This window comes from Phyllostomus hastatus, unplaced genomic scaffold, assembly GCF_019186645.2.
Source record: "Phyllostomus hastatus isolate PE091 unplaced genomic scaffold, TTU_PhHast_1.1 phas_contig_98, whole genome shotgun sequence".
NCBI lineage: Eukaryota > Metazoa > Chordata > Mammalia > Chiroptera > Phyllostomidae > Phyllostomus > Phyllostomus hastatus.
In genome coordinates, this window is record NW_025333999.1 from 3,253,828 (window position 1) to 3,278,485 (window position 24,658).

At 47.9% G+C, this 24,658-nt stretch overlaps 1 protein-coding gene and 1 non-coding gene across 2 annotated transcripts in view; one reads left to right on the plus strand and one right to left on the minus strand.

The window, feature by feature from the left end:
• Positions 1-4,154: 4,154 nt before the first annotated feature.
• CACNA1A (calcium voltage-gated channel subunit alpha1 A) overlaps positions 4,155-24,658 on the plus strand; it is a 293,167-nt gene continuing 272,663 nt past the window's right edge. The window contains exons 1-2 of the mRNA XM_045852887.1: positions 4,155-4,236; positions 19,855-20,177. Coding sequence (XP_045708843.1) covers positions 19,909-20,177 — 269 coding nt within the window. The 5' untranslated portion in view covers positions 4,155-4,236; positions 19,855-19,908. The remainder of the gene's footprint in view (positions 4,237-19,854; positions 20,178-24,658) is intronic.
• LOC123828629 lies at positions 6,620-6,726 on the minus strand. The gene has a single exon (XR_006787475.1). It is a non-coding gene; the product is annotated as a U6 spliceosomal RNA (small nuclear RNA).

Consider the following 24,658-nt stretch of genomic DNA (forward strand, 5'->3'; position numbering starts at 1 on the left):
TCTTTTGTTCTAGTCCTGCCATCAATTGATTATACGAGGCCCACCACATTATGGAGGGCATTCTGCTTCACTCAAAGCCCACTGATTTAAAGATTAATCTTATCTGAAAACACTTTCACAGACACACCCAGAATAACATTGGCCAAGTGTCTGGGCACCCCCTGTGGTCCAGTTATGTTGAAATCACACCATCGAACCTGGCTTCCAGTTAGTTCAGCCAGTTGGAGGCAATCACAGATGAAAGACAAAAGAAGAGTGAGGCTGGGGAATGTATTTCTTGGCTTCCTCTATTCCAGGTTTCCATGCATGTTTGCATCCACCTACTGAAGGCCACAGCTCCTCAGGTTGCTTGCTGCCCCGCCCTGTCTCTGTCTTCAGGTCTGGAAACAGCTCCTCCTCTTTGCCTGTTTGGGACTGGGTAGGAACAGCTCCCTGCTGTCGCTAGCCCTATCCCGGAGATGCTGCATTATCCCATTGACCCTGCTCTTGTAAGTACATTTTACTAAATGCTTCTCACATTACCCAGTTTGAGCATGCCCTCTCTTTTCCGAATGGACCCTGATGGATATTAACAACAACAACTAATATTTATATAGCATGCGCTATGTGTCAGGCACTGTTCCAAGTGCTTTGTAGCTGTTAACTTTCCAATAGCCCTGTAATGTAAACATTGCCATTACCCCCACCCAGCAAACAAGAAAGTTGAGGTACAGAGAGGTTAAGTGATTTCCTCAAAGTCACAGAGCTAGTGAGTACTAGAGCAAGAGTTCCCGCACAGGCTGTCTGACACCAAGGCCTTGATCATTCACTACTGCTCCGGATTTTTCTGAGAAGCGAAGATGATGATGGTGACAATGAGAGCAGAAACTGATGTAGAGTGGTGCATGCTCGCTGCATCCCAGCCCGTGTTACATTATCAATCTGCGCTTTTGAATTAATCTTTGCCATCACCTTTTCTGGTAGGTGCTCTTGCTACTGCATTTTATAGTGGCGACCACGGAGGGGCAGAGAGGTGAGATGGTCTCTCTGTGTCACAAGGAAGAGGAGGATTCAAGTCTGTGTTTGGAGAACAATGACAAAGATAGGGATCCAGGGAGTGTGCATAACTGGGGCCAGTTGTCCACCCTGTTCACGATCATCAGACCTTGCAGAAGACACGAGAGTTTAAAAGGTGGCTGACTCAGGATGGTCTCATTCGCATGAGGAAAAAAGGACTTTTTCCCTTATGCAATAGCTATTTATGTTCATTGTGAAGTGATTCATACAAGTCATGTGATTTAAAAACAGGAAAATTCCATGCTAATTGTATAGGCCTATGACTCTCAGCATAACAATGATTACATCTTACATTGGGTAGCATTTTAGAGAGCACAATGTACTTTATTATCAGATATCTCGTTTTACACTCAAAACAGCCCTCCCAGTTTTGAACTGGAGGACATGGAGGCTTAAGTGACTTGCCCAAGGTCACGCAGTTTGTCAGTGGCAGAGCCCAAGCAGGTGCTGAGCAATGTGCACACACCAGCAGTCAGCACACTGTAGCCGGGAGGCCACGTTCCTCCAGCAGTTTCACTGGCACACAGCCAAACCCACCCATCGGGGTTGCTCTGGTGCCTGGAAGGGGCAGAACTGAGGGCATGTCGTAGAGATCGAATGACTCACAAAATGTAACATACTCATCATCTGGCCCTTGGCAGAAAAAGGTGTGCCATCTCTTGACATACACCATCTCAGATTTCAACTTACTAGTTTAATCTGTACTGTATGCACATGGTTCAAAAACCCTTAAATGTGAAGAGGTCAGCAGGGAAAGCCCCCTCAATCTTTGTCCCCTCAGGCCGGTCCCCCACCCCATAGAGAGCCCTTGTGATTAGTTTTCATGCATCTGTCCAGAAGTGGGTTTAGCACACATAAAAGCAAATGTTCTCCACCCCCCCACCCCCCTGCCTTTTCAACACCGTCTGCCAGGCCATAGGACCCCGAGGCTTGGTTCCCTCACTTTCTTTTTTTTCTTTTTAAGATTTTATTTATTTATGTTTAGAGAGGGACGGGAGGGAGAGAGAGAGAGAGAGAAACATCAATGTGCGGTTGCTGGGGGTCATGGCCTGCAACCCATGCATGTGCCCTGACTGGGAATCGAACCTGCGACACTTTGGTTCGCAGCCCGCACTCAATCCACTGAGCTATGCCAGCCAGGGTGGTTCCCTCACTTTCTGTTACTTTGCAGGCCAGGGGCTCCTCTCGTGCTGACCTGGGGGTGCTCTCACCCACAGAGAAGCCCCTCCTCCCTCAAGTTCTTCCTATTCCACCCACCCCATCTCTTTAACAACTCCAAGCACACACAAGGAAGAGAGAAGAATCAATGAAAAATACAATGGACCCTCAGATCCCCATCCTCCAGCTTCCTCACTTAGCAACCTTCTGTTCTCCTTCCCTTTTCTTCCCTTTTTGTTGTTTATTCTTCACTGGAATTCAATTCACATCTCATAAAATTAACCCCCCTTTTTAGTACAGTCAGAGTATTGTGCACCATCACCTCTCTCTATTCCAGGACATTTCCATTACTCCAACAGGAGGCCCTGTCCTCATTAGTGGTCACTCCTTCCTGCCCTCCCCCTGACTGACCTGTGTCTCCATGGGTTTGCCTGTTCTGGACATTTCTTAGCAATGGAACCACACACTACATGGCCTTTTGTGTCTGGTTGCTTTCATTCAGCATAATGCTTTCAAGGGTCATCCATCTGGTACCACATATAAAAACTTGATTTCCTTCTATGACTGTATAATATTCCATTGTATGGACTGGCCACACTTTGTTTATCCACTTACCTGTCTATGGATATTTTAGTTGTTTCCTAGAACATCATATTACCTCACCCATAAAAACTTCAATATGCATCTCTAGCAGATAAGGACTTAAAAAAAACACAATCAAAATATTACCAACAGTCCTTACAAAATTAACACTAATTCCTTAAGATCCCCTAGCATCCAGTCCAAGTTCGATTCTCCTTATTTAAACAATGTGTTTCTTAGACTTATTCTGGTGATCATATGGCAATATATACAAATACCAAATCATTAAGTCATGCACCTAAAACTAATATAATGTCATATGTCAGTTATACCTTAATAAAAAGCAAACGAATAATGCCGCTTTCCCCACTGAGATGGATCACCTCACTTTGTCTCCATCCTGGGGAGACTATGGGGGCCCTCTGTGCTCTAGATGCTGCTTGGGAGGTGTGTCTTTAAAAGGGGGCCCCCATGAGCAGAGACACGGGCCACTCCAGTTTTTGGATCCTGAGCCTACACAAGTGGCCAGCAAACCAACGAACTTGCAACCCATTGCCTTTTTGCATTGAACGACTCAGTTTCCCTTTTCCCAACCTTCCTGTTCAAATGCTACAACCCCTTTGCCTTCAGGAAGGAGGTGGGGGTGAGGGGAGCTGTTCTGAGAATGAATAGAAACACTCGGAGAGGGGTTGGCAGCTGTCCTCTAATGATGGGGTTTTTTTGTTAGGGCATCAATAATTTAGGTTTCGATCTGGTGGAGGGGGCTGGTTAAACGCCAAGCATGATTGATTCCACGCTACTAGGCGGGTTACACACGCCCCCTTGCAGACCCCCACGGTGGAGGAAGGAGAGCCCACGTGTTACCACTTTTCCTCTGTTCTTTAAGAGAAGCCAGTCTGGAAGGAGGTGGGGTGGGGAAAAACAGCATCTTCCAAAGAGCGGAGTGCTGTCCGTGCTGGGAGGTCGCAGAGCAGTGTAAGGGGCATAGAGAAGAGAGGGAGAAATTGATTTCCTTCCATCCCTCAACCCCCGCTCCCCGCCCCAGGAGCAATGGAGGCTCATGCCCTTGGCTTGATGTACCTCCCCAAGCGGGATCCCTGTGCAGCACGTCGCTGGAGGTGATCAGGAGTTTTGAGCCGCTTTTCTCCCCTCCCTCCTCCCTCCTCCTCTTTTCCCCCTGGCAGCTGTCACAGCAGCCCGGATCGGTGCCTGCCTTTGTGGGGAGACTTCAGCTCCAAACAGGGCTTCTTCTGGCATTCCCCCTTCCCCCTCCTCTCTCGGGGCCCCTTTCTCCATTGCATTGGGCGGGCAATGGATGCGTGGGCTTCAGCCGGCTTTGCCCCCAGGGTGCTGACGAGGTGGGATCCGCGGGACACCTGGAGGATCTGCTGCGCTGCGCACTAGCCACGCCAGGGGAGCCCCAGAGCCCATGCGATACAGGTGAGTGAGTGGTGCTTCCAGAGGTGGGATGCTGGGCACAGGGTTCTGCTCAGGTTGGAGCTTTGTTTTCCTGCTGTAACATTACCTCCGTGAGCCAAGGTGGGAACGCATGGTCTCCCGCAAATGCTCGCTACGAATAGCTTTTCTGTGGGAGTGGGCAGTTTATTTCCGGATTTTACTTATTTCTGTCTTTAAAAACCGCTTTCTCTTTCTGGATAGTTTCTCTTGGCGGTGGGGCAGGGGGTGTGGGAAGCTAGACCCCTGACTTCCCGCATGTACTTCTTTCCTTCTTAAAATTCCATTTTCTTTCAACTGCCCTCAGCCCCTTTGTAGATCTGGTGTCTATGCCACCTGCTCTGGACAGGGGACCTTTCCCCAGTGATTACAGTGTCTGACCTAAGTCAGATTCTACTTTTTTATGTCCTCCCGCCCCCTTCACTCAAGTCTACAGTCCCCTCTTCCAACTTTGAGACCCAGGCAGGCTGCACAAGTGACAGGGCTAGGAAGCGTGCATGCATCCCCTCCCCCATCGCCTCAGGCTCCGGGGTCCCACGACGCAGAAGTTCCCGAAGCCCCGTGGCTGGGCCTTGTTTTCTGTGCACAATGCAGCGTGAATGCGTTGGAACAAGGGAGATGGCAGATGGGGTTTAGGCTGTTGAGAAGAATGACATCGTCTTAGGAAACCGCTTGCTCCGTTTAATATTTAATACTTCCCTCTCCCTGTGCCCCATGCAAAGCAGGGGCAGCGCTGACACACCTCTAGACCACCCGTCCCTTTGCTTTTATTTTGTACAGAGCTGACTCTCTCCGGGTGGCCTTTGTTTCTCAGGAGTGAGAAAGACTGGCGGCAGGATCCCTCTCCTTCTCCCTCGGGCTGTGCTGCTGACAGCTTCCCAAGACACGTGCTGTGGGGATCCCGGGGGCGCAGGAGGAAGGCACGTGGCCCGGGCTCCCCTGCCCTTCTCCAGGCGCCCTGCTTTGGGGGGTCCTGAGAGACTGACTGATCCCGGAGAAGGAGCTAGAATAGAACTTATACTGGAGTACCACGCACCTTCCTGGCGGTGCTACCTCGTGTGACTGAACCCACAAGAGTGGAACTGATACCTGCGCCCCTCCTTGCACCCAAACAAAGGTGCACTGGGGTGGGGGGTCTCCACTAGGCATTTAGATGGACCCCAGCTTTCTGTTCAAAGTCCACAACTTCAGGGTCCCCTTGCCATTTTCCACACAGACTCTTTCTGGGACAGTCTTAGATCCCTTTTGGGGGAGGAGTGAGGTGCCTGTGGGTGAGGCTGGCCCCTCACTCCTTACATGGCCTCTGGTCTCCCTAACACCCCAAGGCCAGGTTGCAGGAAAGCTCCCAGTTGCAGCTGTCTGAGAGCTGAGTTTCTTCCCGTGGATGTTCCTTTTCCCTTCACCATGTAGGTGTTTGCAGAGATGCACAGAGATGTCACTCCAGGGGCAAGTGCCACCCTCTCTCCAGTGGAGAAGCTTTAATTCAGTGCTGCCCCTACCCCCTAAGTAGGCAGAAAGATCAGGAGGACCAGGTTCCTGAGGCAAAGCGTGAATTTGACATCGAACAAATTACTGGGCAAATGACCCACAGAGTAATGCCACGTGCAGCTCTGGGACATCAAATGCTTGGCACTGGTTTTTCTTATTAATTTTTTTATTCTTTTCAAAATGTTAGCTTACAGGGCCAGAGGCCCCTTAGTGGCAGAGGGCAAATGAGGGAGATTCTATTCTAGGATCTCTCAACCCCGCTGTCTTCACAGAGACAGACAGGCAAGGGCCCTTGGCATATCTGAACCCCTCCAGCAAGGCCAAGCCTGGCTGATGGGGGAGGCAGGACTGACTGAGCCGAGGGGGAGGGCCAGCTCTTCAGAGCCCCCACAGCCCCTGCCTCCCATCCAGGTGCAGGTCTGGGACCCCCTGGGCCCTCTGGGGATGCAGGCTTAGGCACCATCCAGCTCTGCTGATTTGTTGATAGAATCTGCTTTTGAAATTGATCCTGGGTGAGCCCTGGGTGGGTCAGAGTCGGGGAGGCCCTGGGGTGTGTCATTGGGCCCCAGTGATCCTGGCTGGCACCCAGGCTAACTGTGGCACCTGTGTGGTAGGGTTTCTTGGAGGTCTGCCCCGTAGTGCTGGGTGCCTAGAGGGTGCTAACTGAATCTTGGCTACTTTTTTGTTAAATAAGCAAAGTTTTCCTTTTAAAATGAAGGTTACATATTTATTGTGATATTTTTAAATGTATGAAGATCTATAGTAATGGATGACTTTTGACATTATTTCACAGTAAGGTAATAAGACTTACAATTTTCAGAATCTTGGACAGTGGGGAACAACCAATTAGTAAAGTAGAATTTAATATTCCATGCCTCTTAAAAATATGAAATGCTTCATGAATTTGCACGACATCCTTGCACAGGGGCCATGCTAATCTTCTCTGTATTGTTCCAATTTTAGTATATGTGCTGCTGAAGTGAGCACTCGACGTTTTTCTTTTTGAATTAATTTTTGTTTGTTTCTTTGAAAAAGATGAAAAAATGCACTGTTTTAAAAACTCACTGGATACAGTTACATTGAATTTTAAAAGAAAGGAAAAGGGCATTAGACTTTGCTATATTGGCTACTTTTAAATTCCTCTCTAGAGAAAGGGTGGTGTTCAATTTCTTTTCTTTTCTTTTTCTGTTTTCAATCCTCACCTGAGGGCATGCTTATTGATTTTTAGAAAGAGGGGAAGGGGAGGAGAGAGAGATGAGAGAGATGGAGAGAAACATCGATGTGAGAGAGAAACATTGATAGATTGTGTTTCAGAGCCCTGACTGAGAACCAAACCCACAACCTGGGTATGTGCCCTGACCAGGAATCGAACCTGCAACCTTTTGGTTTACAGGACCATGCTCTAACCAAATGAATCACACTGACCTGACCTCTTTCCTTTTTCAATTGTAAAATACATTCAATGTAAAGTTTACTGTTTTAATCATTTTAAAGTGAACAGTTAACAGCACTTACTGCATTCACAATGTTGTGCAACCACCAGCTCTATTTAGTTCCAGAACATTTCCATCACCCTGATCCCATAGCAGTCACTCTGCATTTCCCCTCCTCCAGCCCCTGGCAACCACTCATCTGCCTTCTGTCCCTATGGGTTTGCCTCTTCTCCATGTTTCATACACATGAAACCATACAATGGGTGGCCTTTGTGTCTGGCTTCTTTCACTTCTGATTTCTTCTGTGGTTCACATTTCCTTCCAACCCTTCATCCACATGTCCCTTATCCCTCCCCTAAATCATACAGGTCATGTATGAGTAACAGAATCATATTATGGATGTAATTCAAACATTAATCCTTAGTGACCAAAAACAGAGTGTAGGGATTCTCTGTCCCCAAACATTTTTCATGATCAGACGCCAGGGCTACTCACGTTTTTCTGAAGTGGCTCCCACTTTTGGTATCCAGTAATTTCCCTCCAGCAAAAGCCATCACTAAAATTTCTTCCAGCCCTAAGGGGAGGCAGTCTCTAGAGCATTTCTCCAGAGTATTCAGATCCCTACATGCACGATAATTGATTCCTGAAGGCATAGAATTGGTGCTCAATAAATACTTGTTGAATGAACAGGGCAGTCAGCACTGATAATCACCACTGTAATGAATTAATGCCTTAACATAGTAATACACTGTACCATGCAAGCCACCGACTGGCTGAAGGGGAAAACTGAGTGAGGTAGGTAGTGAAACTCCCACCAGTGCTAAATACTGAGAAGTCAAAACAAGGGGAAAAAAAAATCAAAGATACAGCATGTAGGCACAACTGCTTACCCACTCCTGCTGAGAACATCTTAGAGAGCAGATGTATAATGGTTTAGTTTAAGGGAGCAGCATTAAAGGAACACTCTACTCTGGGGAGAAGTTTACTTTTTTTTCCTGGAAGTCTGTTCTTTTTATTTTAACCACCTTCCAGTGCTGATGGAATCAAGCAAGTTTAAGACAGAGAGAAAAGAGAATGATAAATGGTGCCAAGCATTCAGAATGTTGATTTGACTGCAATATTGCCTAGATGAGGGCAATAATTGATTTATCTTTTAACAAGCACTGTGCGTCCTTCCTGCTGGCCAGTCCTGTGCCAGGCTGTCAGGAGTCAGCAGAGAATACAATCCTAATGGTAGTTGCAGTCATAATAACAGCAAATGTGCATTTAGGGCTTACTATGTGCAAGCCACTGCTCTGAGCATGTTACATAAAATGAAATTATTTTATCCCTATAGCAACTCTACAAAGTTGCTTGCTCTTCACATCCTCATTTTACACATGAGAAAACTGCAGCCCGGAGAGGTGAAATAATTTGCCCAAAGTCACATAGTAGGAGGCAGCAGGTCTAGGATCTGAGCCCAAGAAGGCTGGTTGCAAAGCTGGGGGCATTTGTCCACCAACTCCCATCAGCTATTGGTTGAGGGATCTTCCAACAGTATTAACTCCCCAGCAACGCTGGCTTGTCCCTTGCTCCTGTTGCCAGAATGAGCTCCATGCAGGGAGTGGCAGGTGCTGGAGGTAGGGAACTGTGCTCACATGTGGGCAGGCCATTGGTGTAGGCACTGGCAGAATTCTCTTGGATGCTTCATAGCAGAAGCGTGTTTTATGCTGGATTTTGGGGTGGGGAAATGGACAGGCATTCAGGATGGAGGCAGAGGTGCAGAAGTCAGGGGTGTGTTCAGAATTGTGAGTGGGGATCTCCTTTGGGGATGGCCAGTGGATAATCTGATATTTCACAGTGAATTGGAGGGAGGAGAGACTCAGGGAGGGATGAGCATGGAGGAAAGGTTACTGTCCATCTGGGTGGGCCAAAGGAGGGCCTGACCAGGGCAAGTGGGAGAGGAAGTAGAAGGTAAGATTAGCAGCCCAGACCATAAGTAGAATGTGGGGTGAAGGAGAGAGAGAGGGAGCCCCACAATGGTTGGGTGATGAATTCCACTGCATTTTGGCTTTCTTACAAATTTGACCAGTATAGGGCACCTGTGAATACCTGTGTCAGGTCACATCTCTTCTTTGCTTAGAACCTTCCATGGCTCCCACCTCACTCAGAGCAAAAACCAAAGTCCTCCTGAGGACCACAAGGCCCTGCACCATCTGTCCCTGTCACCTCCCTGCTATCACTTCCTCCTGTTTGCCCCGTTGTTCACGCAACTCCAGCCACACAGGCCTCTTGCTGCTCCTTGAACACACTAAGCATGTTCCTGCTCCAGGGCCTTTGCATAGGCTGTTCCCTCTGCCTGGACGCTCTTCCCCCAGACACCCTCACCTCCTTCTCTCAGCTCCTTCAGGTCCTTACCCCAGTGTTTCTTTCTCACTAGGGCTTTTTCTGGCCATTTTCTCTAAACGACAGTCCGCTTCTGCTTCCCTTTTCCTCCCTCCATTCTCTTTTCTCTGTGTGACTTTCTACATATTTTAGCTGTTTTCATGTTTCTTGCTCATCTCCCGCAAGAGAATGTCAGCTCTATGAGGGCAGGAACCATTGTCCTGGTCTAAACAGTGTTTTGAACAGTGCCTGGCACACAGGGGATGCTTCATAAATACTGCTGGATGAATGAATGAATGAATGAATGAATGAATGAGTTAGTGATGGGGAGGATAATGGACCCATGAACTGAAGTTGGGAGAAAGAATCAGCTTGAGATTCTGTAACTCGTGTGGGTCCTACCCAACACCACTGTTCTCCCCTGGGGCTACCAGGGAAAACCGTCCAACGGCCTCAATCAAACATTCATCCAGGTGGGAGGAAGCATGTGTGTTTCTGAGCTGTGATTGGCCAGCAAGGGAGAAAAGAAATGAAAAGCCAGACCAGCTGTGACACAGTTTCTTCTCATCAGGGGATGGATCTTTGCAGGCTCACTCAGGTCTCCGCCGGCACGCCGGTCTCAGCCTCGTCTTCAGCCTTTGCCATCTGTCTGCCATTTTATTTAGCTCTGTTCTCATGTATGTGGGGCAATTCTGGATTTTGCCCCAAGCAATGAAAGTTCTTACCTCCCCTGACTTTGTTTGTCATTTCACCTCACTCTTAGCTTCTCTATGCAAAGGTGGGGTGTGGGGTGAGTCCACACTGCCTGAGACGGGGTGGCTCCGGGTTGTGAGTCAGCATGAAAGGCCTGTACATATATCTCCCTCTACTTCTTGGCACCCTCAGCAAGTGTGTGTCTGATGCTGTGAGGCAAGAAGGCCAAAATGCTGGGGCTACTGTGACTGTATAAGTACCTTTAAGAAGATAGGTGGATGCCTCTATATCACCTGTTGCGTTTTTTCACACTTCAAAAAATTTACCCTTTTGAACACTTTTCAGTGGCATTAAGCACATTCATATTATATTGCTTCCATCCATCTCCAGAACTTGCTCATCTTCCCAAACTGAAACTCTGTGCCCGCTAAACACTAACTCTCCACCCTCTGTCCCAGCCCTTGGCATCCACATTCTACTTTCTGTCTGTAAGGGTCCGACTCTCCAGGGACCTCATGTGACTGAAATCATACAGAATTTGCCATTTTGTGTCTGGTTTATTTCATTTAGCATGATGTCCTGAAGGTTCATCCATGTTCTAGCATTTGTCAGAATTTCCGCCTTTTTAAGGCCCAGATAGTACTCTTGTTTATGGATATGCTCGTTTTGTCTGCCCATTTATCCATCAATGGGCACCTGGGCTGCACCTCTGTTATCAGCCTATACCCCCACCAACAGTGCGCACCGGCCCTCTTCCCTGCATCCTCGCCAGCACTTACAGTCTCTTATCTTTTTGAGGACACTCATTGAAACAGGTAATAGGGTACTATTTCACTGTGGTTTTGATTTGCTTTTCCCTGATGATTAGTGATATTGAATAACTTTTCATGTACCTGTTGGCCACTTGAATGTCTTCTTTGGAAAAATGTCCTCTGCCCATGAATTGGATTGTTAGTTAGTTAGTTAGTTTTTTTTGCCATTGAATTATACAAGTTCTTTATATATTTTGGATACTAACCCCTTATCCAAAATATGATTTGCAAGTCTTTTCTCCCACTCTGTAGGTTGCCTTTTCATTTTCCTGTTGGTTTCCCTTGCTGTATTGAAGCATTTTATTTTCATGTCCCACTTGTTGATTTTTGCTTTTATTGGTCCCTGTTACAAGCTTTTACTTCTAGGTGGAGACTTAACACCCCCCATAGACCTGGTTACCTGATCTGGAGATTGTTTGCCCTGGGCCCAGAAATCACTGTTGCTATCAGCCAAATAAAACACAGATACAAAGATGACAGATACATTGAAGCCTGGTTAAAAATGACATTTATGTTATCTTCATCCCAGCTATTAGAATTCATGGTCTGCTGAATTTCACACCCTTCAGCCTGGCACTCGGCAGAGAGTACCATTTCCAGGGGTCTCCATAACCCCTGTCTGGTCCAGGGCTAGATTAAGATGCTTCATTGGCTGAGATCTTGGCACATAGATCAAGACAGGAGGGAATGAAATGGCCCAGGAGAAGCTGAAACAACAAGTGGAAGAAAGAACAGAGGCCGAGAGAAAGAGAGAGAGCACAAGAGGAGGGGGGAGAGGAAATGACTTCGTGTGGAGATGCTGTCTTCTGGCCCTCTTTTTAAGGAACACTGTGGTGTTCTCCACAGGACTGTGTGTGTTCCCCTTGAATGCTAAGCTTTCAGAACACAAGGAAAATATTCATGAAATAAAACCAGTTCTGCTTCCATCCAATAGTGTGTTAGTCAGGGAATTGCTGGGGATGGAATCGTGTCCCCCTAAATTCATACGCTGAACCCTAACCCACAATGCAATGGCATTTGGAGGCAGGGGGTCATCAGGGTTAGATGAGGGTGGGGCTCTCATGAGGGGATTAGTACCTTTGTAAGAAGAAACACCAGGGAACCTCCTCTCTTTCTTTCCCTCCACACGAGGATACAGCAAGGAGGTGGCCATCCGCAAGCCAGGAAGGGAGACCTCACCAGGAGCCAACCATGCTGACTCCCTGGTGTCAGACTTCTAGCTTCTAGACCTGTGAGAAAATAAATGTCTGTTGTTTAAGTCACGCAGTCTGTGGTATTTTGTTATGGCGGCCTGAGCCGACTGAGGCAGGAAGGTTGCTGTAACAAATAGGCCCCCAACTGGGTGAAAGGTTAAGTACAACAGAAATGTGTTTCTAACTCATCTGACAGGCCCTGGGAAGGTGTTTCTGGTTAGGAGACGGCTCTCCTCCTCCACACAGTGACTCAAGGATCCAGATTCTCATGAGTTCATGGCCCTGAGTGTCTTCCACGGGCAGCTGCCAGAGGAGAAAGGAAATATGTTGAGGGCACCCTTGGTCCTTAAAGCTCTAAGCTGGGGGTGACACGCTTCACTTCTGCTCACATCCATGCATGAGAATGAGTCACATGGCTGCACCAGTTGAAGAGGAGCTGGGAGTTTAGTCCCTGACCCCTGTGTATTCACCAGGGCATGGCCTTGATTTTGGCAGTACTACCTGTCAAATTTTAAAGTGTGCACATTCTTTGAAGTAGCAATGCTACTTCTAGGAATTCATTTTACAGAACTACTTGTGGCAAATCACAGAAATCTATGTACAACACGGTGGATGCAACATTTAGGGGAATAGCCAAAAATATAAAAGACCCAGATGTGCAGACCAGGTAAATCCTATAGAATCACTAGGAAATATTAAAGGGACTGATGTGGAATGCTGCCTAAGATATAGTATTCAGTGCAAAAAGAGTCACAGACTTTTATGTGTCTATATATTTATGTATTTATGCGTTTATACACACAAATATATAACTTCACAAATTCCATGCTTGTGGAAATTTATTCTACATGTATAGAATTGTGTATTTGTTTTTCTACTGCTGTCCTGCCAAATGATCACAGAATGAGGGCTAAACATCGGCCCCCAGTTACTCTCCCATTGGGTGGGCCGTCTGATAGTCTTGGCTGGGCTGCCATCCAGATGTGTGGGGCCATGTGCCTTTCTGGAGGCTCCGGGAGAGCCCATGTTCTTGTTCACTCAGGCTGGTGGCAGAATTCCATTTCATGCTGTTGCTGGACTCTGGTCCTGTTTTGTTGCTGGCTGTCAGCTAGAGGTGGTTCTCAGCTTCTAGAAGCTGCCAGCATTTTTTGGCTTGTGGCTTCTTCATCTCAAAACCAGCTAGGGTAATCCAGGATAATCACCCTACCTTAAAATACATAGTGTTTTTTTCAGTGGTGCAGTCTCCTTTGCCATGCAGTGTAACACATTCAGGTACCAAGATCATGGGGGACAAAACCCTGCAATCACAGATTATCTATGTCTCAGGAGAACTGGGTCTGGCAAGAAAAGTACTCATGGTCAGACTCTGGGTGGGACCTCAGAGAGAGGCCTTGAGACTCCCCAAAATCCTGGGTCCAGATCCTGGAGAACATGGGTGAGCCACTGCAGCCCTCTGAATCTCAGTCTCACCTTTAACATGAGGGAGTAGATTTCTCACTGCCTCTGGGACTTGTGTTTAGGTGGGGAAACATGGCCTATGTTTCCTTTTCTTCCCAAATCAAAACTTGGTTTTAGGGAGGAAGAGCATCTCTAATCCCTTTTAATAAATTTAGTATGATTATTTTAGCTTTAAAAATATTTGCTGTCACCCTGGCTGGTGTAGCTCAGTGCATTGAGCGCGGACCTTCAAACCAAATGATTCCTGGTTCAATTCCCAGTCAGGGCACATACCTGGGTTGCAGGTGAGGCCCCCAGTAGGGGGTGCACAAGAGGCAACCACACATTGATATTTCTCTCCCCTCTTTCTCCTTCCCTTCCCCTCTCTAAAAGTAAATAAATAAAATATTTTAAAAAATATTTGCTGTGATGTAACAAACATGCAGAAAATTGCTGACATGAATTTTTACACATGTATATATACTGTGATCATCACCAGGTCAAGAGTCATTCATTCATGCAAGAAATATTGAAGGTGTCAGGAACCCATCCCCCTGGTGAGTTGCCAGGTTAAGCAAATGAAAATAAACATAGAACATCCAGTCAAATTTGAATTTCAGGTAAATGATGAACAGCTTTCCAGTATAAGTGTATCTCATGCAACCAGGTGTCCTGCATTTTATCTGGTGACCCTACTAGCTGGCCCCCTTGTGTTCCATCCCAGTCAACATCCCTGCCCCCAAGGCTGACAGCATTCCGACTCTCTCACTGTAGACTGGTTGTGTCTGGTTTTGAACTTCACATCAGTGGAACTGCACGGTGGGTCCTCTGTCTGTGTCTGTGAGATCCATCCACATTGCTGCCTATAGCACATTCTTTTTCATTGCTGTGAAGTATTCCATTATATGGATGAACTACAATTTCTGTTTTATTGTTGATGGATTTGGGTTATTTCCTGTTTGAGCTACTATAGATAGAGCTTTATGAACATGCCATTTGGTAATGTGCCTTTTGGTGGCTACATAGACTCAGGAGTGAAACTACCTGGCCATTTTTAGTTCTTAAATTTTACTCTCATACAGGGCAAGACATCTTCCCACACCAGTGAATAAATTGAAGGCTTGGCCCTGACTGGTGTGGCTCAATTGGTTGGATGTTGTCCCACATGCAAAAGGTCACCGGTTCAATTCCCAGTCATTGGCCCACATGGCTGGGTTGTGTTTTTGGTCCCTGGTCAGGGTGCATGCAGGAGGCAAGTGATAGATGTTTCTCTCCCTCACTTTCTCACTCCCTTCCCCTCTCTAAAAATAAATATATAAAATATTTAAAAAAATAAATGGAAGGCTTATAGTGTTAGGCGCCAGCTCCTGCCTGGCCTTATTTAATTCCTGGCTGAAGGACCTCGTGGACAGGTTTGAGTTGCCATCCTCTGCCCAGGAGCATCATGTGGCTTTCTAATGTGTAATGAGCCTGCCAAGTCTTAAAGAATGCTTTTCTTCTACTTTTTTGCTAAGTGCCATATCTTTCTACTAATTTTTGCCATGGATAAAGCCTCTTTTACCAGGTATTAGCATTTGTTTCACCTGTGGGTGGGGAAGCCTGGCACGCTGTCCACACGAGGCGGGTCACGGAAGGCCCCCAGATTTCCCTGCGGTCGCTCCTTGCCAGCCCCTCTCCTGTAGCTCCTGGACCAGCTCCTATCAATCAGGAGCACCTGCAGGCCCTGTCTGGCTGCCATGGCCAGCCAGGTTGGTCCAGGCATGGAGTTGGGGGTCAGCCTCCATCTCAGGTGTGCCTTCAGTGTGAATTTGGGAAAATTGTGGATACAAGCAGTACCTGGTGCTTCTGGAAAGTTCTGTGCTTAGTGCATTAACAACAAGCTGTCTGTGGCCCCAGGCTTAATGCCACTTATTTTCTTCTATTTGCTTTCCCCATTGTCTTCTCTTGGAACCGTCTGTTCATGGAAACTGGCTGCTTCTAGGGAAAGCCTACCTGTGTGCTTTGCCATGTCCTCTGTGCTGTGGTTGGACAAACAGAGGGAACAGCACACCTGGTCATGGGCCTGGCAGGTGTCAGGGAGGGACAGCCATCTGGGCCAAACCTGTTGGCCAGGTTTGTTTCTCGTGTGTACACACAGGACAGCTGGGCCTGGTGGAACTGCTGGCGAGGGCTTGGCAGAGCGCACTTGACAGGGTAGTTAGAGCAGCTGCGCCCTCTTCCCACGGCCACCAGGCTCCGCCCACCAGCTGCAATATCAACACAAGAGCCAGTGTTGACCCAACAATTGCCAGGGCCCCGTTCTGTACCCAGGGTGCTGCCTTGTCACTGTAAGCTCAGCAGCCCACCACGATGGTATCATCCCACATTGTACGGAAGACTCAGAGGGTTGGGTAATTTGCTGGAGACAAGTCAGCTTGTTGACTGTGTGCTGAGGTTGGACCCGGCACCGGAATACATCTTCCTTTCCACCACACCTCATCCCTCCCTACTTAGGAGAAGTCCTGGACCTCAGGCAGCAGTTTGCAAGGTGCTTAATGATGATTTCCTGGGCAGACCCATTCCTAAGACCATTCATTCATTGATTGATGCAAGACTTATTCAGGGTGTTGGGGACACAATGGCAGACAAGACAGAACAAGATCCTCACTCGGGTGGCACTGATATCCTATGGTGGGGAGGCAGATGTTATTCAAGTCCACACATAAGTACCATTCTCAGGGAGGGACCAGCACCATGGGGAAGATCTCAGTGGAGGATGTGACGGGGGTGCTTTCATGTAACTACAGCCCTGAATGATGAGAGAGAGTGGGCTTGTTGGAGATGAGGGGAACAGCATTCAGCAGGAGGGAACAGCAGGTACAAAGGTTGAACAAGCCCATCAGACACCAGGGTGAGGAGGCCAGTGAGTCCAGAGTGTAGAGAGCAAAGGGGAGAAGGGAGGGGGTGGGGTTGGGGTCGGAGAGATGGGACCAGCCCACAGAGTGTGGCTTTTATTATTATAACAGTGGAGTTGATGACTGATGTTTCAGAAAGACCCCACTGACCACCCAGCAGCATTCAGGTTGGGACTGGGGATGGAGGAGCTGACCGACCCAGGGGAGGCGTCTGCCTGCATCCACATGAGCGAGGAGGGCCCATGCAGTGGTGGGGGGGTGAGGGGATTCAGGTATGTTTTGGAGGTGAGAGGATATGACTTACTGATGGATTTGAATCAGGGAGTAAAGGGAAGGGAGGAACCGTGAGTGATGACTTGCCTTATGGTTCGGTCATCAAGATAAACAAGGGGGCCCGTAATGAGATGGGAGACTGGCAGTCACATACAGCATGCCAGGGACGGAAGTGGACCATCCTGTCTCAGGAGGGGCATGCAGATGTCTCAGAAGATGCCACCTGGAATTTGAGCCTTAGCTTTTGTCCTTCCTGCTCCTCTCCCCACCTTCCCAGGTACAAATACCTTTTCCACAGGTGCCTGAATCTTTTTCCATCAAGGTGTTTCCACTGTGCCTGGTCTCTGGGGCGTTAGCTACATTGTGGATACTACACAGCACACCTAATCTGCCAGCTGGGTTCTTTCTTTAATATTGATGCAGTAAGAATATTTTTTGGTGGGGAAGGGGTAACTCCCAGAGGTAGAAATAAAAACCTTGGATTTACTTTCTGTCCTGAGTTGAAAAAAATTGAAAAAAAAAATCCTCACTCAAGGATATGTATCATTGATTTTAGAGAGAGAGGGGCAGAGAGAGAGAGAGAAACATGTGTAAGTACTTATAAGAGAATAACATTTTTTTCAATATGAAAGATACTTATTTGGAGAAACACGAAAGGCTACAAATGCATGCTTGTGGGCACTTACAAGTAAGGCTTCATGGGAGTAAATGGAAGCTTCAAGGCATCAGGAACTCATGATCTATTAAACTCCATTAGTTATGAGATTCAGATAGAAACTTATGTCAAGTTATCTTCTTAAGAGAAGCTTGAGAGTGATCGTATCTGTGGATGCTTCACGCAGGGAGAGAGGAAACGGGAGGTTGTAAGGCTTTTTCCTGCATCCATTTTTTTGCAGCCTGGGGATGGCCTTATTCCCTGCACCCATCTCCTTATACCTCCATGGGCTGAGGTGGCTTAGGCAATATTCACACATGAGCTTTGGCCTTCTAATTCCATTTCATTCATGCTGGCCTTCCAGTGGGTTTGCTTTTCTTGGACAGACACAGAGGGGCTAAGGTTAGGGGCCGATGCTAGTGGGGAAAATCAGTTTGGGATTAAAAATACGCTGTTGGGTGGGGTGTGCATTCTGAAAGCCATGGACTGACTTACTCCGAGGAGAACCAAGAAAAGTCCCCGCCATGGTGCACAAGGTCTTATGCAATCACCTTTATCTTCCCTACTCTCCTCCTTGATCCCTCACAGACACCTGGGGCTCCTCATTGTTCCCTGGGCAAGTCACACATGGTCCTGCCTCAGGACCTTTGCACATGCTGTTCCCATTACCTGGAACACTGTTCCCTCAGACACCTACATGGCTATTGCATTGCCTCGTAGGGTCCCTGCTTAGATGTCATTTCCTTAGCGATTGCTCCTCTGACCCCCTATTTAATGCAATAACCAGCCCACCCAACACTTTCTATCAGTTCCAGGCTGAGTTGTGTCCCCCACCCCATTCATATGTTGAAGTTCTAACCCTTAGCACTGCGTAATTACAACTGTATTTGTCAATAGGCATTTAGAGAAGTAATTAAGGTAAAATAAGGTCCTAATCCAATATGATTGGTATCCTTATAAGTAGAGGAGATTAGGACACAGACACGCAGGGAAGATGATTTGAAGACATATCATCTAGCAGCCAAGGAGCAAGGCCTACAGAGAAATCATCCCTGCTGACACCGCCGTCTCCAGAAGGGTGAAGAAATAAGCGTCTGTGTTTAGGCTGCCCGGTCTGCGGCACTTTGTGACAGCAGCCCCAGCGAATAAACACACTTCTGGTTAATTTTCTACACAGCACTTTTCAACTCCTAATCTCTGCATAACGTACTTATTTTGCTCATTGCCTATCCCCTCTCCTCACCCCTGGAGAATGTCCGTTCTATGATGCAGGGACATTTGCCTCTCATGCACAGCCGTGTCCCTTGAGCCCAGCAAAGGGCAGGCACACAGTGGCCTCACTCAGCATTTATTGGGTGGGAAAGTGAGTGGAGTAGACACAAAGATCTTCTCGGGGCTTTCAGTTCCTTTGGTTGCTGAGTGTCCATCCGAAACATTTGTGAGGGGTGGGGCTCTGTCCCTTTTCTCTTTTCAGAAAGCCAGCTGAGGTGACAAGAGCAGGCTCACTGGAGAGATGACCACACCCACATGGATTTTAAAGCTGACCTTTGAGCTCTGGCTGGTGCAGTTCAGTTGGTTTGAGCATTGTCCATAAACCAAAAGGTGCCCAGTCAAGGCGAGTGTAGGAGGCAACCAATTGTTGTTTCTCTCTCACATCAATGTTAATCTCTCTCCCTTCCTCTCTCTCTAAAAGCAATGAAACAAAATATCCTCAGGTGGGGATTAATAAAAAAAAAATTAAGGGTTGCTGGTTCGATTACCAGTCTAGGACACGTGCCTGGGTTGTAGGCCAGGTTCCCAGTTGGGGACACATGAGAGGCAACCACACATTGATGTTTCTGTCCCTCTCTTCCTCCCTCCCTTCCCCTCTCTCAGAAAATAAGTGAATAAAATCTTTTTTAAAAATTAAGAACAAAAAGCTGAGCCTTGAACTCACCCTTTCAGTTTTCTAACTGACTTTCTAGAGCTCACAGGACCCAGGGACCAGAGGATCCTGAAAGCAGGCTCCTGACCACCCATTTTGCAGAGGGGAACACTGAGAGGCTGAGCCATCCACCGTCCCGTCCCGGGGCTGGCACCCCTGAGGTGGAGCCTGTGCCGGGAGACACAGCTTACGGTCTTTCAGTCCGTCACCTGCACCTGTTGCCAGGCAGCTTCTAAGAACTGGTTTTCCTGCCCCAAGTTGCCAAGGAAATGCTAAATCCCGCTGGGCCGGGCCTGGGATGTGTTTTGACTTCCTGTGAAGGCGGCTGTCTGGTCACCTGCACTGTCCTTCGATCTGCCTCCTCTCCTGTCTCTGTGTTCGCTCTCTCAGCACCCCCTCACTCTTCCTCTCCTTTCTCTTTCTCTCTCCTCCTCTAGTTTTACCCTGTGCTGGAGGCAGAAGATCCTGAGATTTCTGAGTGAGGCCCATGGATGTCGAAGTCCTCTTGGGTCCCAGACCCCATGTTCTCCCCCCGTGGTTATTATGATGCTCTGCACGACGGTGGCTCAGGGCCCCCAGGTCCGGCCCCCTCGGGCCCACCCAGCACCCGGCAGGTCACGCAGTCCCACCGGATGAGCGGCAGCTGCGAGGGGCCCCCTCTGAAGCGGCGGGGCGGCCTGGTGGACCACCGGGATGTCATCTTGGCCCACCAGGCACACAAAATCCACAGCACCCCCCAGGCCAGGAGGAAGGAATGGGAGTGAGTATGCACGGGGTGAGGGGCAGCACTCAGGGTCTCTTGGAGTCAGGCAAAGCTTGTTTCTGGCAAACTCTGTGTGTGGGTGTGGGTGTGGGTGGGTGCTTATGACTGGAACTCACTGGTAAGCTGTGCTGGCTGCTGACACCTCAGATTCCTTCCCTGTTGTTCGACATCAGCTTCCTTAAGTCCTCTTGTGAACCCCGGGGCATCTCACGGGATAGAAACAATAGGGTTAATTGTAGTGGCAAGGCATCCTCAAAGGACCCTGCTTGGGGACCAGGGAAAGGTTGGCAGATATTTCCAATGCGGCTTTTCTGGGGTGGGGGTGGGGAACAGGACTCACACTTCCCAACCTTTGGCTTTGGGGGCAGAAGACAAGTTTGTAATGAAGGTAGAGAGGGGGCTGGGAGAATAGGGTGGCTCTGAGACTGGTCCTGGCCCCCCTTTCTCTTTGCCCCAAGAGTGGGTCTTCTCCTGGGAGTCGCTGTGGGGTCGAGGGCCAGGCTGCAGGCTGCCTGTGCCCGTGCGCTCTCGGGCCAGGGCCTCCCCGGGCTCCCAGCCTCTCCCCCGTCTGGGCTGTTGGAGGACTGAAGGCAATTTGCGTGAACCTTCGGGTCTGGGGAATCGGGAGCTTGCACCTCTTTCTTTCTCTTTTTCTCAAGAGTTTCTTTGGCAAAGGCTCGGAACTGGGTGCATTCCCGGGCAGAGGGCAGGAATGTGGAATGTGAATACTAACTTCAGGGCGATCGGAACTGAGGCTGACGTGGATGCTGACCACCCCCAGGGGCCCAGAAATTCTCTCTCCCCCTGCCCCTCCCCCGCCCCCATGCTCCAGTCTGACCTCTGGGAAGTTAGCGATATCCTCTCGGGTATCACACACAGCTCTCTGTTAAGCTTTCCTATTTTTTCATCTGCTGGAAGGGGAATCAGGGTAGAAATGCCGGTGGAGTTTGGGGCGTGCTGCTGAGGGCTATGTAAATACAGGGTGCAACGGACCTTGGATTATCAAAATGAGCCATCAAGGGCTCAGGTAGAGTGAGAAAGCTGGTGCCAGGCTGGCCTCGGAGGTGGTTTCCTGAGGTTAGGCTGACATCTGGTGGCACTTGCTGTCATCCTGTAGAAAGGCAATGGTGGTGAGGAAGGACACTGGTCCTGTTGACTTTCTCCTCTCCACCCACCCATCTAGGCACCCACACACCTATCCTCCTATCTGTCCACTCATCCACCCACCTTTCCTCCCCTCCGTACACAACTGGGGCGCACCTGCTGTCTGTAGCTGCGGTGCTCAACATGACTTCTCTCTCGTCCCCACTCCAGGAGCCCTCTTCTCTTTCCTCTCCCTCTCCTCTTCAGTGTCCATTTATTTCCATCTTCTTCTGGTTTTCTTTTATTTCCTTTTAAAAAAGAACTTTGATTAATCTTCTCAGAAACAGTGAGGCTTTTCTAAGGGGCTAGAATGAGTTATTTCCACAGACCCACTGAGAAGAGGTTTTTAGGGGAGGAAAAGTGGTCAGTGAATTATAGAATTTTTTGAAACCCTGTTGTCCAAGGAAAACTATTAAGTATCATTTATAATAATAATGACAGCTAACATTTATTGGCACCTACTGTGTGCCCAAATGTGATGATCTTGTTGCTCTTTCCTCGCTGCCACGCTGGTAGGAGTATCCAACCCGGCCCAGAAGGTGGCAGAAACTTGCTTTCATATAAGTCAGAAGATAAGAAAGGGAGACGCATTGTAGAAAACTCAGAGCTGGGAGGCCTTGTTTAAGATGACGTCTCTGTCACAACCTCCTCGAATGGCCAACTTCTGCTGCAGTTTCCCATCCTTGTTGCTTTTTGGGACCATGAAAAGGCTTGCAGAATCTTTACAGTTGTGATCTTCAAACTTCTGAAGTCCTACCCCATCGGTAAAACGGACACGTTTTCAGCACATGTATATATCAATTATATATTTATCAATATATTTATATATAGATAAATGATAAGTGAATATATTTATATATTTATCAATTATACAAGTATTCTACTATATTTATTATATGCAGTATAAAATATATAAAATGTTGAAAGAGTGAGATGTTAATAAGTAAATATTTTTAAATGATTTTAATTTTTAAAATTTAACCGCACAAAACACTTTTGCCCTCATGTTTTAGAAGTTCACCTTCACTTTTTGAATCCTGTGTTTTGTAAGAAAGAGCATTTTATTCTGAAAATGTTCAAATACACTTAGAGAAAAGAGCACAGTGAGCACCACATTCCCATCTCCCACATTTAATAATTACCAGGATTTTACCAGGTTAATGTCATTAAGCCATTTTCCTCTTTTTGTTTTCTGAGCTGTTTTGAAGGAAATCCCAGACCCTGGATGGTTTTACAAACTTCAGGTCACACCTCTAAAGCACACAGGCACCTTCTTACTAATATCACACTTACAAAATTAACAATACATTTTTTTATTTTCTAATTTCCAGTCCACATTCAAATTTTCCTGCTTGTGGTTTTATAGTTAATTTCTTAGAATCAAGAAGGTCTGCATATTGCATTTGGTGGTCATATGTGTGTTTTTTTTTATTGTGGTAAAATACACGTAACAAATTTACCATCATAATTATTTTTGTGTCCAGTGCAGTGGCACTAAGTATAGTCACACTGTTGTACACCGATCACCACCATCCATCTCCAGGACGTGGTCTTCCCACACTGAACCTCTGTCCCCACCAAACATGCACTACCCATCCCCCTCCTCCAGCCCCTGACTCCCACCATCTACTTCCTGTCTCTGCAGATCTGACTCCTCCAGGGACTTCCTGTGAGTGGGATCACACAGTGTCTGTCCTTTTGAGACTGACGTATTTCATTGAGCATACTATCCTCAGGTTCATCCATGTTGTAGCAGGGTCAGAATAATATTCCACTGTATGGATATACCACATTTTGTTGATCCAGTCATCTGTCAAGGGCCCCTTGGGTTGCTTCCCCCTTTTGGCCATTGGCAATAGTGCAGCCATGAATATGGATGTATAAATACCTCTTTGAAACCCTGTTCTCAACTCCTCTGAGTGTATACCCAGGAGTGGAATTGCTGGGTGGTATGGTAATTCTGTTTGGTTTTTTGGTTGTTCTATCTCTTTAGATTTATTTAGTTGATACCCTGCCCTCCTTTTCCTATCTCATTGACCCATGGAAGAAACCAGATCAATCATCCTGTAGAATAGACCCCCTTCTGAACTGTCTGTTTGAAAACTTTTGCATCCTGCTAACCATGTGGCTTTGCCCACTGTGGGAACCCCACCAGGCATAGTGCCCACCGAGGGGAAGTAACCATGGCAAGCGGGACTCCCCATCACACGACGTCTTCAGGAGAGCTCCCAGTGGTTTCTGGCACCTTTGGTCGAGATCACAGGAGATCACACTATTTTCCCTTCTTCCTGTGAGTGAGAGTCCCAGATTTGCCATTTCTCACTGCTCCTTTCTGCTTCCATTACACTTTCTTCAATCTTGGCTCTTTCTAGGCAGAAATCTTCCATTCGCCAGCCACTATCCCAATCCATCAACTCATTCACACAGGTCTGGGCAGGCTGTGGCACATCACCTCGGGCCGGCATGGTTATTTGCCTTGTTTCCTGTCTGCTTCTCTCATCAGATGTCCCTGGCAGAGATGCTTATCTGTCTCGTTCACTGCTGTGTCCCCAGTGCCTGAGACTAGGCTGGTACCCAGTAGGTGCTCAGTAAATATTGATTGAATAAATGACGAGAATGAGTGAGGGTCACTGCCAACTGGCTAAGTAGATTTGGGTCAACCCTACATTAAGGGTTAAGAAAGCCAATGCTTCCCTTTGTTTCAGATGAAACAACGTCAGAAATGGAAGTTTGAGTATTTGGTTCCACACTTCCACAGATGCACTGCCTGGGGGTGGCCCTAGTCACTTTGGGGGTTCTTGTACCCCAGAGTGGAGTGAGGAGGTGCTGCCTCCCTCCCCTCTCCCCACAGGGAACCCTTTTCTCTCCCCCTCACCTCTCCCTTCTTCCTTCTCCTCCTTACCCACACTATCTCCCTTCCTCCCCCCTTCCTGTCACCGACCCTCCTCCCACTCTCCTTTTCCCTCTTTCCTCCTCCCCCTTACCCCTCTCTTCCTCACCCCTTCCTCTCTCTTTCCTTCCCTCCCTCCCTCCTTCTTTCCCCTTCCTTACTTCCCTCTCCCTCTCCTTTTCTCTCCCTTCATCTCCCCTGTACCCCTTAGCTTCTCCCTTCCTCACCCCTTCACCCCTCCCTCCTTTCCTCCCCCTACTTTATTCCACCAATATTTAGGACACCACCTCTGTGCTTAGCTCCACGTGGGGCCCTGGGGACATATCAGTCAACAGTCAGCTCTTTCCAGAATGACACTCTCCACTCAGCAGGAAAAACCAACACAAAACAAATGATGAGGAGCGGGAAGAGTGCCCTGAGGGGGCTGCGCAAGCTTCTTGGGGAA